Below are 23,096 nucleotides of genomic sequence, written 5' to 3'. Positions count from 1 at the left end.
ACTCATTTTCCTTTCCATTCTCGCTGTATGGAGTAGAAGATGGGGAGGTTCAGAGTTAAAGATGGGGTTGGATTTTTCTCCTTGGAAAATCTGGCTCTGGCAGCGCATGTGCAAGTCTGTCAGGAAGGTTTAGTAACTAGCTTGGGGAGTTGGTAGGTTTGTCTTTGCGGTGCTGGCAAGTACGCTGGATCTTGCTGCATGGTTGCTTGTGAAATGCATCTATTGACTTGCTTTCATGGGTCGTTGCTAGCATCTCTCGGTTCGAGCTAACTCCAAGCTTTGGAAGAGCAAGCTGATAAAATGCCTGCAAGGATTGTGCAAGCCCTGGTTGTGTAACAGGGCTGTATGCGTAGCCACTGGAGGTAAGAGGAGCAGTTTGTGTTACAAAGGGAAAGAAAAATCCTGTGTCAAGTATCTTCTGTTTATGTTGACGGTACTGGAGTGGAAGTATGGAGTTGGAGAGCTGCAGTTTTTGCAACTCAGGGTCAGCCTTTCAGCCTGTGACCCCACTTACTCCCTGCCTGACTTGTCTGTTGTCCTGTGGTCTGGTGTCCCTTTTCGGCACAGGGATACCCGCTTTGGATACTGGATTGATGTTCTGGTGTCTGCTGGTGCACGCGGTTGTGTGTGATTGCAGGGGACTGGGCTGGGTAGCGGTCTGTATTTCACAGGTGTTCAAGAAAGTAAAATACAGCTCAGATTGCCTTGCCCATAGCAGGCAGGGAGGTTCATAGGGTGACTGCACACACTTCTAATAGAGCAGCTGGATGTGGAGCCTGGGTCTGGGACCAGGAGGACAGCTCTCTTGCTGAGCTACCACGTGACGTAAGGATTGTGCAGTAACACCTCCTTCCCTCACAGCAACGTAGGAAACAGGCGTGTAGTGTCTGAAAAGCTCTCGCATCCTCAGAGGAAAGCTACCTTATAAATACAAAATGTCCTGGTTCCATACAAACAGTGCTTGGTTTTCTTTAAATAAATAAATCCCCAAAACGTACTGCTCTGATTGGAGGTCTTTACAGTTCTTAAACCTTTGCAGGATCTATTTAACCATGTGTCTCTGATGCTTTTCCAGCTGTCAGTTTCAATGGAAACCTTCCAGATGAAAAGGGCTAGAGAGTTTTGCTGTCCAAACTCTTCCTGGTGGAACAGGTCAAAGTCTGTGGCTACCAAACCTGTCCATAGTGCTCCCCTCCCTGCAGTGGCTGCAGGCAAAATCACGGCTTGTCACACAAACCCTCAACAAATGCAGGCAGGGGGTAAGCAAATGGCCTGTTTGGGGAAAGTGAACTTCCACCTGTGGCAGCATTGGGTAAAACACTTGCAGCAGAGGCTGCTGAAAAAATACCATATTTCCCTCTTGATCTTAAAAAAACATCTTCAGCGGGAGCTGAACCATGCAAAATGCATGCCTGAATGGGTTGCTCCTGAGATTTTGCAGCATAGCCCTCTGAGCTGTTGGTTTGACTGAGTAGTGCCTACGGTAGTTGGTAATAAGGTGGTCTAAAACTCCTGCAGACTTGTCCCAACTCCTGAATATTGGTGGTGTTGAGACCCCTGTTCCTCTCTCAAACAATGCCTGAAGCATGGTGCTCTAAATTTGTCCCTCCCTGGGAGGGGAGGCTGGGGAACAGTATTAGTTAGCAGGAGGTTCAGTTTACCTGCCATTCTCAGGTTTTGTTTATCCTGTAATCTTGAACACTTGTTTTTTTGTGCTGCCTCATGTTAATCTCCATGAGGGAAGGTGTTCAGGTGCCTAAGCTGGTGAGATGCCCCACATCCTTGTTTAAAGGTTGAGAGACGGGCTTTTATCTGGTGAAAGGAAGTGTGCAAATTCAGTAATTCTGGGTTGCTTTCTTTTGAGGCAGCTTGGCAAGTTTGAATTCATTTTTGTGTTGGATAATACTTTAAGTCCTTTTGTTCAGTGTACTGGGCTTACCACATAGCCCTACCTTGGTATACCCATAGCGCAGAGTTGCTTTCTGCCTCAGTAAAACCATTCCTCCTGTTCTCTTCCTTGCTTTTACAGCTGCTCTGCTGTCCTTGAATAAGGACCTATTGGCCAAAAAAAAAAAAAAAAAAGTGTGACAGCTTTGAGCGTGAAAGCTCAAATATGCCGTGTTTCAAGCTCCAGACTGACTGATGCACGCTCCGCATGTGTCTCATGCCTAAAATAGAAGTTCTGCCGACGTCTGAGCCGGTGTGTCAAGGTCTGGCTAGAAGAGACCTTGCACAGTGAGAGTAATTTGTTCTGTTTCACCAAAAAAACAGCTTTGAGTTGGGTGTGTGTTTCTTACCCCTGCTCAAGGTGCTGCTGCAGCCAAGTCCTCTGTTTAGGTGGGGGGTTCCGAGTTGCTGTAAGTGACGAGAGGCCCACGGAGAGTCACTTTCACAGTATTGTGTGAAAAAGAGACTGCTGCTTTCCACCCTTCTTTACTGAGCTGATGGTGGTTAATGGGAAGTTGTGGGATGTGCTGGGATGTTTTTTTACATATGTGGGAAGAAAGTGATACAGAAGTGCTAGGCGTAGTGAACCTTCAGGCGTAGTGAAAGCTAAACCTTGTTGTTGCGAGCACTGGTGAAAGTCAGCCCTGGATCACCGCTTGTTATCGCTGTGATGAGGAAAGCACGCCTTTGGCTCACCATGTGCAGTGGCCGCCGTGTTTCACAGCGAGCCCCAACACTGGTGCTCGAGCTGAGGCTGATGGAATGAGGAAGCTGTGAGGTCTCCCACCATGCCTGCCTTCCCCAGCGCAGCCCCCAGGAGCCCAGGAACTCGCCTGTAGTGTGGTCCCACCCAAAGCAGGGAGTCTGTGCAGACCAGACCAAGCACGGCCACTCATCTGGGCGGACCAAAGGCCTCTTACCGAGAGGAAACGCGATCTCTGCGCGGCAGAGCTGCAGAGAAAAGGCTAATCCAAGGGCTGTTGAAGGCAATGTTAAATAACCTGGATCTGAGTGCCAACTTCAGTGGTCTGCTTTTGTTTTGGAAAGGACCACTTTTCTTGCCAGGTCTCCTTTTACTAAAAAGGAAGGGAAAAAGAGCTAATTTGAGACTTGTTGAGGCCAGTAACTGGCACAGGCTGATGTAAACAGAATTTCTTATTCTAATCGGTTGCATTCATACCCGAAGAGGAACGAGAGAAATCTGTTTTTGCCCCAAGGGTCTCCTGGCCTAATACCACACACTAGCATGCAGGAAAGTCTTCACTGCGGTGAGATTCAGAAGAGACTGGGCACAGAAATGCCATCTCCACTACAGCCCTGCTCTTTTTCTGCTGCTGCTGACCCTCATCCTTCCTTGCGGGCTTGTGTTTGTGGGGCTCCTCTTCCTGACACAAGTCAGTAACCCGTCTGTCTTCTATCTTTAGTGGGTGAAAGAAGAAAACCCTTTGCCGGTCACAAGACTGCATTCCTGTTTGTAAGCAAGTCCCTTCCTTCTCCGCTGCACGGAGCGATGGGGGCTTGCTGCAGCTTCCTTTCGGTGGTGCCGTCTGTGCGAGCTCTCAATGAGCTTTGCAGATGCCGTGGGCATAGGGACCTGTGAGACGGCTGCAGAGTGGTTTTTGTTTCTTTTCCTCCCAGGTGTTTTAGCTGGTTTTTAAGTTAGTTTCTGTTTATTTTGCCATTGTTTCTAAAGCTCGGGCTGCAGGTCAGTGCTGTACAAAAAGAAGGGGTTTCCATTTGCTTTGGCTGCTCATTTCCATGCTGTCTCTCCCCTCTGTCCTGAAGCTGTCTTCTGGGGCTGTGGTATGATGCCAGTGGAAATAACTGATCTCTGGTTTAAAACTGTAGGGGTTTTTTGTAAGGCTTCTTCTTGAGGCTGATCATGTCCCTGATCTGTGTTGTGCCATGTACCATGCTGTGCAAGGATGGTCAGCACGAGAGAAAGGGTGATCCCTGGGGCAGGCCAGGCATGTGGTGGGGAGGGGGGTCTGGTCATGGACACCCTCCTGCACCTAGGGAATTCAGGTTGGTCCCTCTCAATCAGAAAGATGGCTGTGGCAGATCTTGTGGTAATGCTGACATCCCCAGCTGTGCAGAGCTTCCAGTGCTAGAAATTGACACAGCTGTGTTTCTGCTTTGTTCGCTAATGCAATGCAAGTGCTGAGTCAGTGACACGAGGGTCATCATCACGTGGCTGCAGAGAGCAAGAAGAGTGCTCCGCCAGGTTGGCTCTGCCAGCAGTGCCCCTTTGTCCCCTTCCCTGGTGCGGCTGTACGCGGCTTTTACTGGGAGTCTGACTTGAGAAAGCCAGTCCGAAAGAACCAGTGGCTTTTTGAGTGTGTGCTGCTGTTAGATGTGGTGGTGACTTGCATGGATTCCCATTTACAAGAAACCAGAAGGCAGTCCTTCGGTAAGTGTCCTTGCTGGCTGTGAACGGGGCGGCTAGCATGGAGGAACTGGGCACTCCGGGGCTCGTGTTGGTGGCGTGATGGCGTTGCTGTGTGACATGTGGCGAGCTCGTTCCTGCAAGCATGGTTTGACTTCAGACTGGCTACCTGGTGTCCCTGCTAGCATCTAGCTGAAACAGCCTGGACCTTGCTGTGGGCTGGGGAAGGCTTGGCTGCCTGCGCCCTGCTGAGCATCCTTTGAACGGTGCCTGGCATTGGTGCGAGGGTTGGGTGACAGTGGCTAATGGCATTGCATGCATTTATGTCACTCGATTCCTCATTTGACTCGGTTGTCACAGATTGTGTGCACATACTGCAAAATAGAGCTTCTGCCTGCAGCTCCTGTGTTTATCTGCAGGTGTCCGAAGAGCGCTGCTGCTGCTTGGTTCCCGTTAGGAAAACTGGCTGTTTCAATAAGCTCAGGGCCATGGGAGATGGGGGTGCAGCCTCTGTACTGCCCCATGCCAGGGCAGGCAGAGTCCATAGGGCACAGCAGGATTTGTGCCTATCACTGTGTGGGTGTGCAGGGATTGTGGGGAGCCCTCTCTGCTGTGTTGAGCTGAACTCGGGGGCTTCTTGGTGCTACAGGTTGTGATCAGCTGGAGCCTGGGGATCTGGTTATTGGAGGTGGGAGCAGTGAGCAGCCCGGGCCTGTGCTTGGTCATCAGTCTTCCTTCTCCTTTCCCTCTCATGTGAGCAGGGCTGACGCTGTGGGTTGTGGCGTGGTTATGATGGCACAGGGCTTGGTCACTCATTTTTGGAGCAAGAGTCACAGGCTGCAGTCCTGATCTGGGACTGGGAAGCCAAACTGTCCTGAGATACTTGAAACTCATCCCAAGCATTTTATAAATAAAAGGCTACTTCAACTCAAAGAGCCAACTTCCTGCCCAGATCGCCAACTTCGCTTCAGAGACAAGGCTTTCTGGTCACTAGAAGATGCTGCAATGTGACTCGCAGAAACGTCCTTGTATTTGGCAGAAAGGGAGACCTCCCAGCCATGTTTCATGACTATGATGCTGTGCCTGCCAGTTGGAGTTGAGGGCTGCAGCGTGCTTTTGGGTGCATCTGCTCCACCATCTCCTAATGCTGCCATTGACTGTGTGCAAGAGAGGGGAAAGAATGGATCTCTTCGGGTTGCTGATCACTTGGCTTTTAGGGCACTCCCCATCCCATCTTGTTTGTTGTAATACTATTTTTATTTATATTTAAATATTTTTAATGCTGTGATGTGATAGCACCTTTTGTCCACGTGGAAATTGTGGGGAATTTGAGGATGCCTGACACTGACAATGCTTCCAGTCCTTTGCTCGAGATGTGCATGAGACATAGGAATATGGTTTTTAATATGAGAAGGAAGCGCATCTGTTTGGCAGCATGGAGATGTGCAGAGAGGGTCCCCGGTGATTTGAATGATTGCGTATCAAGCAAATTCCCAGGTTTAGAAGCTGCATTCAGAAGCTGAAAAGCTGCGCTAAAATATAGCATCGCTTGATTGCAATCTTTCAAAATGTTGTGACTTTTCTGTGTGACATAGATGCCTCGCATCTCAGCTGAGAATGGTAGCTTTACACCAGATACTGTGTGCATAAACAAGGATCCAGGAACTGGAGCCATGATTTTAAAAAAAAAAAGAAAGAAAGAAAAGAAAGAAAGAAAAGAAAGAAAAAAGGGGAAATGGAGGTCTGTCTTGTCTTGATTGAAGACATAATAAACAATGGGGATAAAGTAACTACCTTTGAAACTGGTGTCAGGGGAGCTTTTACTTCTGCATCATAAAATTCTTTTCCCCTTTAAAAACCTGATCTGGTTCTATCAGGGTCCTTCCAGAGACTGCAGGATTTCCAGGATAGCTAAATTTCCAAATAAGAGTCAGGTTTCTTTTCACTGGAAGTTAGAAAAGGACACGTATTTGAAAATGAATTGCTGTGAACTTCTGGAAAATAATTGTTACAGCCAACTAGGTCAGACTGAGATAAATTGAGGAATAATCTTCCTGTGCTAGGTGAAGTGAGTTAAATAGTTCCTGAGTTATGACAACCCTTTAAAAAAAGAAGTGTGAGGTCTAATTCCACATCCTTTGCCTTTCTCTTGATACATCTAAGCAAACCTTTTCCTAAGGGTGGGGAGCAAAAAGAAGAACCTGTAGCTATGATATAGGACTCGAATAACTAAATGTCCAGGACCAGATGGAGCCCATCATCAAAACTAAAGCAGTTCTTGTGTCTTTGGTTCCATCACTAGAGAACAACTGTGCTTCCTTCCAGAGTTAGAGGTCAGTATATAACCTTTATGCTATGGAGACTTGTGAATGGAGAGGGGAGACCAGGCCAAGACTCTGGTCTGGCACCACAGAGCCCATAAGGTGTTAGTGGGGGAAGACCCCACTCTTCCAGTCACTCCACAGACCTGGGGTTCTCCCTCCTTTCCACAAGGTGATATGATGCCCCAGATCTACTGCTGTGCTTAGTAACTGCAGAGCAGAACTGTGGCATGGTACTTCTGTGAGCATCCCCACATTAGGTCATTACAACACAAATGATGAATACTTTTGATTTACTATACACCTCCACATGCAAATTGGATTTACTATCCACTTCTTTTTGGGCCGATGACCTCCCAGTCCTCTCCACTATCTTCCCCAGTTTAACTTCCATCTCCTCGAATTACTCCTTTCCACTTGCCAAGGCAGAGTTTAAGTGACTTGCGACTCGCCTATGGCCATACCCAGAGTCCACGGTAGTGCAAGGATAAGGACCCAGCCCTGAAGTGGCTGACTAGCCCTATGACCCCTGTCCTTCCCCTGGGGAGCCACCCATCACTCACCCCTTCCTGCTGCTCTGCCAAAGCTCTGAACTTCTCTGACCCTAGTCCAGATTGCAAGATTATCTTCCCAACACACAAGGGCGCACTCTGTCCAAGCAAACAGCTAATCAACTCAAAACTTGATTTGTAAGGGCAAAGTGACTCTCTTCTTGTACTTGGGCATCCTGCCAACCCAGGAGACCATGGACATTTGAACTTGCACACAGAAAACTGACTCAGAGCTGTGGGGGTGCCACTGGAGAGAAAGGACACGTCCCATGGCTGAGCTGTGTGGGGAGAGTTAACCTGTTCAGCAAACGTGTGCCTGCTGGAGAAAAGCTCCCAGACAGCTTTCCTGGGGGGCTGAAAAAGAAGCAGCAAACTCCAAGCTGTGCCTAGGCTGAGAAAGAAAACTGACTGAAGTTTAAGGTTATGCTTATGCATTCACAAGGTGGGAAGAAAAGGGAAGGTGATGCTTAGGGAGCACTAACAAGGGAGACCAGGTCTTCAACAAAGAAGAACCCCTTGTTGTTACTCCTACAAAGAAAAAGTCCAGCTCTGGAGAACAGAAAGTACTCTGCCACAGGCCACCAGCTATAAAAGGCAGCTCTGCAGAGTGTAGGGAGAAGTCCACAGCCACCTGGCAGTAATCATGGGTGGGCTCCTGGGTACTTTGGCAGCCCAACTAGTTCTCAACCCCACAAGAAGTTTAATTTGGTGGAGAACTTGGCAAGTGACTGTAGTACAAAGGGTACTAACACACCGCACATTAGGTTCCCAGAGATGACGCTAAGCAGGGAGTTGGAAGAAAAATGTGAGTGATGAGACTGCAGACAAGTAAATTGCCCATTCCTCTCCATCAGGCAGGTCACCCTGTCCTCCCTCCTTGCAGACAGGCTTTCCATCGCTGATCTCAGAGCCAGGCAAGAGCTGTGTGTTATTTCTGTACAACTGTAGACTAAACTGTTAGTTAAAGCCTCCACAACTGGAGCTTAGTTGCCAAAAAGGCACATCTCCCAGCAGGGTGCCTCACCTCCTCCTTATTCGATTCCAGTAAATCACCAAGGGGCTGGTCTGGCAACTGACACCAAGGAAATGCACCGGTGGGGGGAAAAATGTTGCTGGTTTATTGCCTTCACTCCCAATGAAACCTCAGAAGTTTTAATTGCAAACTCTTCTCCTCATCACTGCCACCCCACCTCATCTGTAGGAAGATCTCAACCAAAAACTGCCAGATGACCCATCCTCTCACACACAGTTTTGGTTCTTGCTGTCTCTCATCAGTTGAATTGCTCATTATGTCTCAGGGCAAAGAACCCCTGAGGGCTGCTGGTCAATGCTTCCCCAAGGAGCCTCAGCTGCTGCTCATGCACAGCACGGCCCCAACTCTTCTGCAAAGAGATGGAGGAAGCAGTGCCCAAACACAGGCAGTAGGCTGCCTCGATAAACATCTCCAACACTGCAAGGTGCATTTTTTTCAGTGCCAGCTTCCATTGCCCAAATTACATGAGGGTGACCGGTTCCACTCATAGAGGGCAGCGATGGCCACGTCAGTAAGTTTATCCTCAGCAACAGCCTTTCTTTCACCCACTTTCCTTGACAAGCCCTTTCCCATGGTACATAAGGTAATGACAAACCTTTGCTCAGAGGAAGCCATGAAAAAAACCAAGGCTGGAGACCACATTAAGCTGGTTTGGGGCAGCAGATGCACACCTTCCCTTCTGAGCACCAAATCTAGCAGCCAAGCCCTAGGAAAGCCTCTTTGCACAAAGCACAGCAGTATCTCTTGTAATAAACTGCATGTGGAGGAGAGTTTCAAGCTAGACACATCTTTGGTGAGTGGCAGCCAGCCCAGGGTGGAACGCATATAGGCTGCATACGCTTGGCCCCACAGCAATTCCCCTCCCAGCTGCCAATAGCTCAGACATGGATATTTGCCAGCTGCCCTTACACAGGATGAGAGAATGAGTTCCTGGGCTCATCAGCAAAGTGAGGGCTATGTCTCCAGCAGCAATTATTGCCATGCCCAAAGCAGCAGAGTTTCTGGCCTCCCAGAGCAGAGGGGAGAAGCAGCAGCCACAAGGGGTTTTGCTTTTTGAAGCCTCGGGAAGTGGTCTGCTCTCCCAAGCGGTGACGCCTTGGAAAGACACATCCTCAGGAATGAAGCTCCCAGGAATGCAGCATGGACAGATGCAGGGGAGGAAGCCATACTATCTCCTGGCCTTCACCACACTGCAGCTCTCCAGCATTTCAAAGGGGAACCCTACAGCTGCAGCAGCAGCCAGACCACCCACTAACTCCCCGCACCCATAGCCAGAGGGAAGAGCACCATTTCTGGAGGCTTTAGTAAAGGCTGGCCATGAGTCCCTCTTCAGTTTTGCTGGGATGTTAGTAGGAGCCAGGTTGGGCTCCCTGGCTGGAATGTGGGGCTGCTCCGATGGTGCTGGCAAAGGGAGAGCAGAAATCACTTCTGATGGATCAGCATGGATGCAACAGGAAGGGAAAAGCTTGGTGGGACAGCGAGATACCTTGGCATGCAAAAGGATCTTGCAGTATTGTGGTGTAAAGCCTTTCTCCAAAGAGTTGGGCTGCCTTGTGCTCCTAGGACTAAACGTATAGTGAAAAAGCATACTCTGAACGGCCCCTAATGCTCTTCTGGTCTTCTGTGGCACTGCGTGACTGCTGGTGTTCATTTGTTTTTCTTTGCTTGCAGTGCCTTTGACCATCATGGGGGATGCTGGCATGGAACCGAACATCTCCCCTCCCGACAACAGCGCACAGCAGGACTCTGCCTTCAGCATGATGGACCTGTTTCTCATCTCACTCATCATTGGGCTTTTTACTTACTGGTTCTTCTTCCGCAAGAAAAAGGAGGAAGTCCCAGACCTCCCCAAAATGCAATCAGTGTAAGTAACAACTCTCAGACAGCATGGGGTGAGTGTAGCTTTCTGTCTTGCTTATGGTGGGTCCTTGGAGGCTGTGCAGGAGGCTCAGCTGGATTATAGGAGGTCCCCAGGTGAGGGGACTTGCTCCCAAAGTACATTTCACTCCCCTCACATTTCTTCTGAGCTGCGCATTCAACTCGCAACGCAGAAATCCCCGTGGAGGAGCCAGGCTGCAGTTCTGCCTTACCCCACCGTGTGGCCCAAATCAGTAATTTGTCTTTCCCAGGCAAGGCAAGAAAAGGTAAGGCAGAAAAGCCTCTGGCTGTACTTCAGAACTCTTAAGGATTGCTTTGGCTCTTCTCTGCATTTTCTGATAAAAGTCATATTTAGATAAATCTGGAGAAAAGTGGACTTGCTTTTAAGCAGGTTTCCTATCAGAAGTCTTATCTACCCTTAGCTATGAAGAGAAGAAATAGTCTTGGGGAGCTGGGAGATAATTCCTGGGCACGAGCTGCTTGGCAGCTCTTGTGAAACTTGCTTGGCTTTCATGCCAGGTTTCCACCACAGCAGGAGACTGGATTTGGAGAGGGAGAGGTCCTTGTTCCACCTTGTCTTCTGCAAAGGGCTTAGGGCCAGGAGCAAGCCATGTTGGTGGAGGTCTGGGTACATTTAGTTCCTCATCTCAGTCACATACCAAATTTAACATCAGTTTTCTTCTGGACCTCTTGGCTCATTCCTTCTGTTTCCTTCTGGAGCATTGGTAAGGGCACTAAATAGAGGTTTGAAACCCACTGCAGCAGAGACCATAGGAGCTGGCATTGTGCAGTACCTTTTCCCTCAGTCTCCTCGGATCTGTTCCCTGTGTGGGTGCAGTTTGCCCCAGAGAGAAACCGAACCTCAGCCTTAGCCCAGCTCTGTGCTTTCCAGTATTAGGCCTTTGCAGAAGGTAACCACACAGCAAAGGTCAGTCCTCTGGGTTTGTAGTGTTGGCTACAAATTCACTGTAGGCCTCCCAGTCCTGAGTAGTTGGTTGTAAGGCCATGCCACAAGAAGGGGGAAGGTGATGTCTGGCTGCTTGCAGTAGGTTCAAGATTTAATGTGTACAGTTGCACCAGCAAGGTGTCCTGTGTGAAGTGGCTTTCTCCCCGTGGCACTTAGCGGGTGCTGCTCTGGCAAGAAATACTTCTCAGTCCTTCATTTCGAAGTGTTACAGCCCAGCGTGGAAAGAAGCTGTGGCAGGACCTATCCATAGGCTGCTCAGATGAGGATGTTTGGTGATATGCCAAGGCATTTCAGCAGGGGATTGATACTCCTGTTACCCTGTGTGTAAAAGCTAAATCAAACACAGCAAGCAGTTGTGGGTCTGTTATCTCAGACCTGTATGTCTACCTTAGTGGGTTATGCGGCTTTCAGTTTTCAGGGCTTGTCATCCAGTGTTTATGTTGTAATTCAGGTCATAATTGAAAAGGACCAGGTTTGATCTCATCATTTCCACATTGTTCAGATCATAACCCTCTCCTCTGGTGGCAGAGCCCTCTGCTTGAAGGCAAGCCTGGGATGCCAGGTCTGTTGTGAAGTCCCTGGGTAATGGGAGGAGTAGCACACAGCTCACAACAAACTCTCAGGCTGGCTGCACACGCTGGTGTCGCAGGAGGATGGAAAGTACATTTTCTGTCTGGGAGGGTTTTAAAAGGAAGAAATGTCCCTGGCTGCAGTACTTTGTGCAGACAGGTGCCCATGAGGCTGGAAGCAGCCTGGCTATCTGTACCTGCTTGGCCTTACCTTGGGAATTTGTTTTGTTGGATAGGTCAGATACTTTCCCTTTTGTGTCTGTGAGAGTAGGCTGTGTTTATCAGTGCGTGTGGTTGCCTCTGGAGATTGTAACGAGAACGGCTGCACTGCGATGAGAGCTAAGGTGGCTGGAGAAATGGCACTATCAATCTGAAATTAGATCCCCACATGGCACAGATTGACTCGGAGAGCTCCCATGCTCACTGTCCTTGTGACTGTTTCCACCTACCACCCATCACGTGCAGCTCTTCCGGAGGCTGTCATGACCTTGCAGAGAAGTCACGCTGCAGAGAAGTCACGCTGCAGAGAAGCTTTCTGACTCCCCCCGCGTGCGTGTTACCACCTTGTCCTGCTGCAAGACCTCAGCCTGTGGGCTTCCATCTGAGACTGGCTGCAGGTTTTGGCTTTGAGCTTACTCACAGGCATTTTGCCTATGTTTTGTCTGTGGGGTCTGTGCTGCCTTCTCCGTCTGCATGGGAGACGGCTAGCAGGGAGCACTGTGCAACTGCTCCTTACAAGAGCTGTGGAAAAGCAACACCTCCCATCACCGATAACCAGGGGGGAGAGGCAAGGTTGCTCCAGACGTTGTCTGACATAATTGCATTTTGGAAAAGTGACAGCCAGGCAGGTAAATAGTGAGAAGGCTTTGAAATAGTTTTTCCCCGTACATTAAGCCTGACCCCGCCACTGCGTACTGCAGCCCTGCTGTGGTCATTGTAGCAAGCTGGTCTGAGGGCAGCGTGGACCCATAAGCCAAGACTGTGGCTGGTGGCACGTCCGTCCTCCGGGACAGAGACAGCAACTTCCTGCAGCTCTTGCAGTGTTATTTTATGGGACACTTGGAACTGGGAGGGAAATGAGTGGGGAAAACAAGCTTGTTCAGCCAGGATTTCCTTCCCTCCTGTCATCCTTGAGTCTGGGGTGGAGTTTCCTTTCTGACGAACAAGCAAATTGGCAAGATACAGGATCACACTCTCAGCCACTGCCTGTGTCTGGCTGGATATAGCAAGCTGGTCTATGGGCAGGCAGGGGCAGGCGCATCTGCAGGGAAGCTGTCCCAGACCATGAAGGCAGAGAGCCCTTGGCAGGGCTGTCTCTGGCTGACGTGGAGAGCCTTGACCTTAAGAGGTGTTGCTTTTCTTCAGCACGTTCACTGCAGCTCCGCCTTGACTCTCCAAACTGTCCTGAACTGCTTTATCTGATGGTATTGGGTGACAGTTTTTGTTGTGCCACTTTGGCCCCCAACTTCAGCTTCAGCCTTGGAAGACCTGAGGACAGAAGTGCTGAACAGCAGTTCAGACGCGTGATGATGGCTGCTGCTTCAATGGGTTTGCTTGCAACGTGGGAGAGTGCAAGCAGAGTCTCCGACCTGAACACAGCGTCCAGCAACAACATGCCCTCCTGGGGTTTTTGGGAGCCGCTGTTGAGCAGCATACCTTGATCAAGCCACGTCAGCTCAGCAGGGTCTGCAAAGGAAATGCTGCTGCTGCAACTGCCCTTGATTGTGGAAGAACAGATGCATGGTCAAAATACCCTGTTCTGGATGGCACCTGGACTGGGTTCGTTCTGCATGGCTCCACCAGCCTGCGTGGCCCGGGAACGGTCATGATCTTGCCCTGACGATGCATCTCTGGGTTCAGCCACAGCTCGGGCACTTGCTGATCCCTCACACTTACAGCCAAGCGGAGCTGTTTTCCTGCCCAAAGCCCACAGAGAAGGGGCAGAGTCCAGCATATGCGGAGGTTTCCTGCGTACAAGATGTCCTGTACCTGTGTTGTGTAATACACGTGTGCCTGGGGCAGGCCAGGATACCACCGTCTGAGGATTGCTTGCGTTTTGACCATTTTCAGACTTAATTGAAACCACCGGAGCAGCTTTCCCCACAGCCTGCTCTGCAGATGTCATTAGGGAGAACGGCTCTTGATTGCCACGCAGCCATGGCCACTGCGCTTCCTTGCAGGGGCATTGCTGGGGAATGCACTAATTTATTTTCATTCTTTGGCTGCACCTCCTCTGTGTGTTTCTCAATTGCAGATTTCTTTCCTTTCTCATGTGCCCGCTCTGGAGTTGTGCAGACTGTTGCCCTGGGCAGATGCAGGCGAGACAGTGATTGGTATGCTGGGTGTCACCCCCTCCCTTCTCCCCCCGTCTTTAACATTGTTTGGGGCAGAAATTGGCTTATCTCTATTCTGCAGCTATAGAGAAATCCATTCCCTGGTGCTTGTGGGGCTTCCTGTGACAGGAATTGCTCCAACTCCTTAGCCTGATTAGCTCTCTTTGCTGCCTGCGTGTGTGTGAGAGAGAGAGAGACCATCTCTAATTTAATTTAATAGGATCCTGAAGAGAGCAAACTCCTTTGAGCTACCTCCGTAATGGCACTGCCATAGTTACCCGTAGCGTTGCTCACGCAGTGTCTGGAATCGTTTCATTCAGCTACGGCATCGACTTTTTTTTTTTTTTTTTTTTTTTTTTTAAAGAATATATATAAAAGCAGCTGTGATATAAACAGTTTCCAAGGTAACAAGGCTGGGGGAGGGTTTTGTGTCCCGTCCCTCTGCTCCACACGGATGGGAGAGGGATGTGTGCTGCGGAGGATCCTGGGAGGTTTCATTCTCCACTCCTAATTCCTTTCTGCCACTGCTGCCAGATGTTGCAGTTTCTCAGGACTGCGCGGATCCACTTGGTAACTTCCAAAGCCCCGCCATGAGGATCTGAGCGGGCAGGACCACTCCTGCTATGACCTGTGCTGGGACCTTTTGTGCCGGCTCTCTTCTTCTTAACAAAAGGCTGACGCTTGGCTTTAATGCCCAGGAGGAGCAGAATGGAAGGGCTTGTGTGCGTGTTGCTCCAGAGCTAAGTTAGATCCATCCCCCCACACCTCCCCTTGCAGACGGACACGGCTGCCCTGCAACTCTTTGTCTGCCTCTTCCCTGCCCTGACCATGGGCTGTGTGTACTCGGCCCCGCGAGAAGAGGCGGCCGTGGTGAGGTGAGTTAATCTGCCCGATGGGCAGGCGGGATCGCTCTGACTCGGAGGGTCGCTTCTGCTTCCCCAGAGCTGGGTGGAGTGGGGTGCCTCTCCCTTCTGGGGCAGGAGGAGAAGGAAGGGGAGAGGCTCTGCTCGGAGGCAGGCTGCACCAGAGGAGACTCTGCTGTCGGTGCTCAGTTCCTCTGCAGCGTCCAGGCTGCTTTCTCACTTCTGGATGTACGTATGCTTTCGGGAGGAAAGCTATGGGCATGGGAACTTTCTGAAGGAGAGGTGTTCAGCTGAGATGGAGACTTTGGTATTGTTGCTGAGCTGTTTGGAACTTCCTCCCCCTTTCTTTCTCCTGAAATCAAAGTGACAGAGCGCCCTGGGAGTTGCTTGTGCTGTGGGCTCTCACCAAGGCTAGGCAATCTGTACAAGCAAAAGACTCGCTCTGACAATGGACTCAATCCCCTTTCCTCCACCCGTCACTTCTTCTAACTCTCTTAGTTGCTACTCTGAGCTATCTAAGCTGTAAGAGCAGTCGTTGTTGAAAACAGGCTTTCTCTTCTAAGTTTTCCAGGCTGACTGTTGAAAATGAGTGTCATTTCTGTCTTCGGCATCTGTGCGTTTTTGCAGCTCAGATTTTCAAGCCACCCTGATGAAGCAATTTCAGGGAGTTGTGTAGCCTTTTTTTCAAAAGCCAGACTCATTATTTCTTCTGTGTCTGAGGCACAGACTGTTCTCCACCACAACACTTCAGCGCAGGGTTGCCTCCTTTGAAAATGGACAAGCTCCATGTGCTCCCTTTTCTCTTCCAAAGGGAGCTTGCTGAAAGGATCTAAACCCTTTTTTTTTTTCTCTTTTAAAAAGCATTTTGTTTAGCAGTTGACCCAACAGCTATTTTAATTGGATCTCATTTGCAGAGGGCAGTAAACCAAAGAGGTTCAACAGGAAGCCAAAAGCTAAGGGAGAGCTGAGTCTTGCGAGCAGGCTTGGGGGCAGCTCTCCAGAGCCCCGGTCCCGGCGGTAGCCTGGGCAGGGTTGGGGCTGCTCTCTTAAGATGCTTGTGATATCCCTGTTCCCAAGAGGGGACAAAGGACAACATGGGGAGACTGTTAACTGCTGAGAGAGCAAAGTGGGGGGTGCGAAGCAGCTCTCTCCTGGGAGCACAGCTGCCCTGGGTAGCTTTTTTGGGTAGGGTTTGCTCGTCTTCCATGCATGCTCTATGAGCCTGTGTTGGTGCGCGGAGCTGTCAGACCCGGTTACAGAGCTCCTTCATACCTTTGGGTAGAAAGGGGTGCTTGAAGGCTTGCTTTACTGAACGTCCTCCACCCTGCCACACTGTGTGTGTGTGTGTGTGTGTGTGTGTGTGCAGGCTTTGCAAATGTCTCGCCACATCCGCAAAGATCCCTCCCTCTGGACTGCAGAGTTTAGGAAACTGTTAGTGAGCTCTGTACATTCTCACATGGGCCGGAGCCAAAGCCATTTGTTTTTTGCCTGGAGGCTTCTCTCTTCCCACAGGAGACCCAGCCTTGCATTCTTCCATTGTGAAAGAGAAACAGGAATGGGTCCCACGTTCTTCCCCACTACCAAAGCTCCAGCGGGGAAGACAGCAAGTGAGGTCCTGGCACTTGTTATCCTGCCTTGAAAAGACCCCAGTGCCTAATCTGACTGTAGCTAGAGCCACCTCTGCTTGTGAGGCTCCCACAGTCCCCAGGGCTGGGTTGCTTTCACCCTGTGACACTGAAAACCCATGGGTGTGCTTAGGATAGCAAAGCTCTTCTGGCTTCCTATCTAATAGGGTAGCCATAGCAGTGTGAATCTCTGCTTTGAAGTTTCTGATGCTGTCATAGTTGTTCCCTCTTCTGAGCTAGAGAAAGCCACCTCCATGCAATAATGCAAACGGTCTCTGTGTCAGAGATCCGCACTAGGGACGGAAACCCTGGTGTGGGAATGAGCCCTGTGGGACCTTGGCAGGCAGCGGTTGCCTTGCCGGCGGCTCTGTGGGTCTGATCAGCTGCGTCTGTCTGCTCCGCAGGGCTCTCCACCTCTGGGACTCATGTCTGGCGTGCTGTTTTGAGGTTGGAACAGCTGGTTTTTAGCCCTGTCTGACTTCAAGCTTGGGGAATCCACCCTGGGGGGCATGGCTCAGGACCGATCCCTTGCCTGTCTGCTGTGGTGGGGGAAACAAGGAGCTCTCCGTTGCCTTCTCTCCCACCGTGGCTTGGCCCCTGAGGTTTACCTGGAGACCTACTCTTGCATTGTAGCTCGTTTAGATCCTTGTAACCTGCTCAGCTATGAAACCTCTCAGAGCAGTTGATAGAGTAAAGGTTTCCTGATGCCCAGGGCTGAGTGGGCTTTGCTTGCAGGAGGGTTTATTGATGGAGGTAAGGCAGGGGGTCAGCTTTTCCCCTCTGTTCTCTAGAGTCCCTGCTTCTTGGTTGCGTGCAGAGAAGCCCTGCAGCTGAGCGATGGGCATCCCTGGGACAGGGTAAATAACAATGGTCAATGGGGACTCTCGCCCCTTTGGGCAGCCTTCCTGAGATCTGGGGGCTGCTTTTTCCCCACTTGCTTATTCCTGACCTTAAAGAATGAACGTGCTTATCTGAAAGGAGGTTCCTCCTGTCTTTCAGAGCAGCTCCGGTGAGGGACAGCAGCTTCATTGAGAAGATGAAGAAGACGGTAAGCTTCTTGCTCTGGCTATGTGGGGTGCTGGGAAGGTGGGGGAGCTCGTGTCCTTCCCAGTTTCCTCTGGAGACTGTCTAGCTGTCCGCAGGGGGACTGGTTTGGATACAGACACGTCTGCTACAAAGAGCATCCAGGGGAAGGCTGTGTGGGCAGACGGGAATAGCTCTTTCAGTCTATGCCTGAGAGATGTTCTTAGAGAAGAAATTAAAGTGAAAATTTGGTGCAAAAAAAGTGTAATACGAGATCAAAGTCAAGAGGGAAATGGCAGAGACTTTAAAGTCATTAGCTGGCAGTTGTTTATCTGCGTGGTTGAGTCCCAAACTGGCTCACTCTGGAATGGGAATTGTTGTACACAGAACTGGCAGCTTTTGACTCTGCTGGACTGGACACAAGAGGAAGCAGAAGAAGAAGCAAGGGCTGGATATATCTTCTGTTTTACTTCAGAGTAGCTGGCTTGCAGCAGAGGAGGAGCTCCGGTGCTTAGGCACTTTCCCAAAGCTTAGGCAAGTCTGCTTTCTCATCCAGGGACTTCCCTGTTTCGAGGAGTTGAGCTGCAGCCTTGAGGATGAGAATAAATCTTGAAGGTTTATTCTTTGCTTTAGGTTTTAGTTTGACTTGAGTCACCCCTCTGAGACTGACAAGAGTCACGTTCTTATTAACAGCTTAACCTTGAGTTTTCTGCTGCAAACCTGGCATGGAGTCCTGTACAAGTGCAGACTCCTAGTTGTGTTTAGGTTGCAGTCCAGGGCTTTTGATCCCAGGCGTTTCCTTTGTCTCTGACAAGATGTGTTTTGTCTGTGCATTTGCGAAATGAGTAATCGCCATTTAACAGGGATTTCTTTTTCTCTCCAGGGGCGAAACATAGTGGTTTTCTATGGTTCCCAGACGGGTACAGCAGAGGAGTTTGCCAATCGTCTCTCCAAAGACGCTCATCGCTACGGCCTCCGGGGCATGGCAGCGGATCCGGAGGAGTATGACTTGGTAATTTAGCCATGAACAGCCTCAGGATAGGTAACATCCTTTTAGTGTCCCCTAAAAAAAGCCCCAGAAAGAACCTGGCCAAGGGACAGTTGCCCTTTTAGTAGTGTCATTTAGGGGAGAAAAGATCAGCCTGAGAGATGCAGAGATGGGCTTGGTCCTTGCCATTCTACAGATTTGGAGTGAACACTACAACACGACTGAAAGAGGAAGGTAGCCTGGAGTGTCTGGGAGTTGCAAGTCATCCGCTGGCAGCATGAAACTTGCTCTGTATTCCTTCTGTAGTTAGCATTGGTCCCATACTGCTGCAGTCTTGGACAGAGGCATTGACACTGTGGTGCTCTCCAGAGTGAGCAATGATCCTGGTCCCTTAAAGCCTTGTATGGAAAATCCTATCTCTTTTCTGGTGGGGTAGAAGTATTAACTTGCAGTCCAGTGAGGGTGGTTAGCTTTATTTCCCCTGCCATTTTGGGTGGATTTGGCCTTTCCCAACCCCTTTTGTAATCAGTTGTTTGACATTATGTGGTGCTGTTCTGCACACCAGAGGTAGCTGTATTGTAGGAATAGGCTTGCCCAATAACCACATTGTGGGATCCTTGAGGGTTTATTCTTTGCTTTGGTTGTAGTCGGACCTGAGTCGCCTCTCCGAGATTGACAAGTCCTTAGCTGTGTTCTGCATGGCCACTTATGGCGAGGGTGATCCCACGGACAATGCCCAAGACTTCTACGACTGGCTGCAGGAGGCTGACACTGACTTGTCAGGTCTCCGATTTGCAGTAAGTGCCTCAATTTCAGTTTATGTTGCATTTGGGCTGGAAAGTCAAAAGCACTCCACTGTGCCTGCACATGGCTTGGGTAGAGGCACAACTTGATGTCTGTGCCTTGTACGCCTGTGTCGGATGTGGTCCCTATTGTCTTTCTCCCCCAGCTTCATGGACACTTGTAAACATATATCTGGGGCTTTAAATGCAGATGTCATAGTATTCTCTCCCCTCCCTAAATCACAAGGCTTCGCTGGTAATGTCTTGCCACAAACAGCCCAGCAGGCATTGAATACAAGGTCTGTAAATGAGTTACAGGCTGCTGCTGCTGTTCAGAAGCTAATTGAGCAGCCCTGGGCCAGATCTTCTCCCACAAATTAAATTACTTGGAGGAGTGTGTAGCACTTTTCCTGTGATGAGCTGAATAATTGGCTGAGGTACAGCCACCTCACCTAAACCTCAGCCAAATTCCTTAGGTAGCATAATAATTGCAAATGAGGAGAAAATCCACTGCTGGAGATGTTAAGCTGCTCTGTATAAAGCAGTGAGCAGACATTTGCCGAGTGGTTTGTAGGAGGCAAGGGACAGCAATTGGTCTCCAGGCAGTCCGGGCTCTTACTGGTCCCTCGAGGAGATGGCGCAGGCAGCTCTTTTATGTGCATCCTCTTGACACGCCTGAGGCCTGGCTCAGGGGAGGTGGTGGTGTCTGCTGCCCAGACACTCTCCAGTGGTAGATTCTTACTCAAGGTCCGCAAATAGCTGACGGGAGAGGTCTTGCTGTCTGTCTTCAACATCCTTTGCTGGGTGATACTGGCCAGAGGATGCCAACTGGATGGGAAAAGTCCAGCCCCTGCTTCTCCACACTTACCAGTGTTCCCTTCTAGGTCTTTGGGCTGGGGAACAAGACTTATGAGCACTTCAATGCCATGGGAAAGTATGTGGACAAGAGACTGGAGGAGCTTGGAGCCCAACGCATCTTTGAACTTGGGCTGGGAGATGACGATGGCAAGTGAGTAGCTTGGCTTGATGGGCTAGTCAGAGCTGGCTAAAGCATTGTGGAAGGGGCCTTGGCAGGAAATTGGCTCTACTACTAAGAAATAAACTCCATAGGGCTAGTTGTGGGAGCCGACATGTCTCTAAGTGTGTGTCTGCTCTCTCCCACAACCAGATCCCTGTATACTTAGAGTATCCTAGGTGATCTGGTGTCTGGGAAATCCCACATCAGCTTTAAATGACCATAGTTATATACTCCAGGAGGCTTCGCAGCCTCCTTTGCCTTTGCCCTGCTGCAGCTCCATTGCTAACCCAGCCTGTATGGATAAACTCACCCATCCCTGTGAAGGAGGCAAGCTCTGTCTCCTTGTGAACTGTTTGTTTTATGGTGGAAGGCAACAATTTTCCAACTTGGACGATGATTTTTTTTTTTTTTGGACCTCTCTGTGCTCACCTGAGCACCCTGTGGGTAGCAGCTTAACCTGGGATATTACATCAGCCTGTGGCTTTATCTCCAAAGGCTGCAATATCTGATGAGAGGGATGTGCTGTGTGTGGGAGGCTCAGAACCCAGAAAAATAAGCATTGCCATGGTGGAATCTGCCTTTTAGGAAGGTGACCTAACGCTAGGAGTGGGCAAGGGGGAGCCGAGCTGCTTAAAGAGCCAGTCTGAATAAAAAAGCCTTCCTTGGCAGACCTGGTGAAGAGAGGAGTGGCTGGTATAGCAACAGTTCCCTCCCACCCACTTAGTGATCTGAAGATGCTCTTCTGGTGATCTGTGGTCATGTAGACATATCAAAATTGCCTGGATCCAAGGGCAAGTGTCTTTTCCCATGGTGAAGGAGGAAGTCCATAGGGATCTCAGATGGCTCCTCTGGGAATACCCCTTTGTTCCCCCTTGGGCAGGGTTATTGAATCTCTCTTTTGCCCTGGCTAGCTTGGAAGAAGACTTCATCACCTGGAGAGAGCAGTTCTGGCCAGCGGTGTGTGAGCACTTTGGGGTGGAGGCTACAGGAGAAGAGTCCAGGTGGGTATGGGAGCAGGTTCTTCTGGGTGCCAGAGAGATTGGCCACCTCTGACTGGTGGCTGTGCCATCAGCCCTGAGCTGCTGTCCACTTTCCTGTGCGCTGCCTCCCCTTCCAGGCTTGAGAGGGCACATGTGAAGTAGATCAGTGAGTTGGGGCTGTTTTGGACTGAGCCTGTCCTGGTGCAAGTTTGAACCCAGCTCTGGATTTCTGTTCTGGATGGGGATGTGATGGGTTTAGTTCCTTTGTGGATGGCTTTGCTGGGTTCTGATGCTCCCAGTGAAGCTGATGTTTCCTCTTGGTTTGGGCTTTCTGCATGGTCTGCCTGATTCCTAATGTCTCGAGAGGAGCGAAGGGGTGGAGGTTGCGTTTGTTTTTGAACTGCAGCAAATCCAGCAAAGCAGATGATGGTTCCAAATGTACTTTGTGACTTCCAGTTTGACTTTTTTCCTTTTCTCTCCCCCTTCCTCCTCCAGCATCCGCCAGTATGAGCTGGTGGTGCACACAGATGTGAACATGAACAAAGTCTACACTGGTGAGATGGGTCGTCTCAAGAGCTACGAGAACCAGAAGCCGTAAGTGTGAAACCACCCTGGGCAGGGTGTACGTGGGCCAGACTTTGGCCAACGGAGTCCTTGATATTTCTAACAACATGTGCTATGTGGGCAGTGTCATTTCTGCAATGTAGCCATGTGGCAGGTGTCTGCCCAAGAGAAATGGGCTCAGATCTTAACTGGGACTCTCAGGAACTCCCCAGTTAATGAATCACTAGTGTGTGAGAAGGTGGCTGTGTTCACATGTGCTGTTTGGCTGGTATGTTTGCAGCATCTTGTCTTGAGGTCACTCAGAGCCTTTCCTTGCCCAGGGTAGCTAATGCGTGATGGTTGCTTGCAGTTTTGCTTTGGGGAGATTAGCTGTATAAATTATTTCCAAACTGAAATATCTCTTTGAGATGTGACATTTCCTCCAATCTACTTTTACGTCACTTGTTCTTAATGGGACAGAGGCTGTTTACTGCTGGGCCATGCTTAGAAGGAAAATGATCGGTTTTCTCTGCCAGTGTGGGTAGCAGCAGGATCATAATTTCGTTTGTGCTGTGGTGTGCTTTGAAGCATGAGCCAGGACAGCCCCATGTTCAAATCATGGGAGCCTGCTCTGGAGGCAGAGGGAACATGCTTGGATACAGAAAGCACTGTGAGCCTGCAGGAGAGTAACCCAGAGGATCCTTGTCTTTCCTTCCAGACCGTTTGATGCCAAGAACCCCTTCCTGGCCCAGGTTAGAGAGAACCGCAAGCTGAATGAGGGTGGAGAGCGACACCTTATGCACCTGGAGCTGGATATCTCCAATTCCAAAATCAGGTAGTTTCCCATGGAAGACTGCTCCTCTATTTTGGCAGGAGCAGTCTGCATCAGGAGCAAAGAACAAGGATGTGGCACTGGCCTCATCCAGCACTTCAGAAGGGGACCTTGTTCTCGTAATTACTTGACACTGCCCCTCAGGACTTCTGTACCACATATCAGGTACCCCATGTCAGGACTTTCTCCCAGCTCTTGCGCTTTGCCTGGCCATGCCTGCTGGCTGCTCTGGGTCCCTCCAGAGCTGGCTGCACATACCTGTCCTGCTGCAAGAATTCTCTAGGAGTCATTCAAAAAATGAGGGGGCAGATCAGCTATGAGAGAGGCAAGAGCTGGGGATCACTCATGCCTGGGTTTGCCTGGCTTAGGTGTACGAGCATAGGGGGAATAAAGCCCTGTTCTTAAAAACCCTCTTGCTGGCTTAAATTCCTCTGTGTATGCTTGTGAGAAAGCCATG

At 50.0% G+C, this 23,096-nt stretch overlaps 1 protein-coding gene across 5 annotated transcripts in view; it reads left to right on the top strand.

Annotated features, from left to right (window-relative positions):
- The window catches only part of LOC115347058 (NADPH--cytochrome P450 reductase), a 31,381-nt gene that overhangs the window by 3,058 nt on the left and 5,227 nt on the right, over nt 1–23,096 (top strand). For 3 of the 5 annotated variants that reach the window (XM_030027965.2, XM_030027967.2, XM_030027968.2), the window contains 8 exons: nt 9,910–10,102; nt 17,473–17,521; nt 18,380–18,508; nt 19,132–19,281; nt 20,151–20,275; nt 21,196–21,285; nt 21,760–21,858; nt 22,526–22,642. In XM_030027965.2, coding sequence (XP_029883825.1) covers nt 9,924–10,102; nt 17,473–17,521; nt 18,380–18,508; nt 19,132–19,281; nt 20,151–20,275; nt 21,196–21,285; nt 21,760–21,858; nt 22,526–22,642 — 938 coding nt within the window. In that variant the 5' untranslated portion in view covers nt 9,910–9,923. Of the gene's footprint in view, nt 1–4,205; nt 4,358–9,909; nt 10,103–14,587; nt 14,861–17,472; nt 17,522–18,379; nt 18,509–19,131; nt 19,282–20,150; nt 20,276–21,195; nt 21,286–21,759; nt 21,859–22,525; nt 22,643–23,096 lie in introns of those variants that run through there. The other 2 variants (XM_030027964.2, XM_030027969.2) reach the window with 2 other exon arrangements.

Source organism: Aquila chrysaetos, chromosome 10 (assembly GCF_900496995.4).
Source record: "Aquila chrysaetos chrysaetos chromosome 10, bAquChr1.4, whole genome shotgun sequence".
Taxonomy (NCBI): Eukaryota; Metazoa; Chordata; class Aves; order Accipitriformes; family Accipitridae; genus Aquila; species Aquila chrysaetos.
Note: the sequence above shows the minus strand (reverse complement) of the source record. Positions and strands in the feature narration are given on the sequence as shown.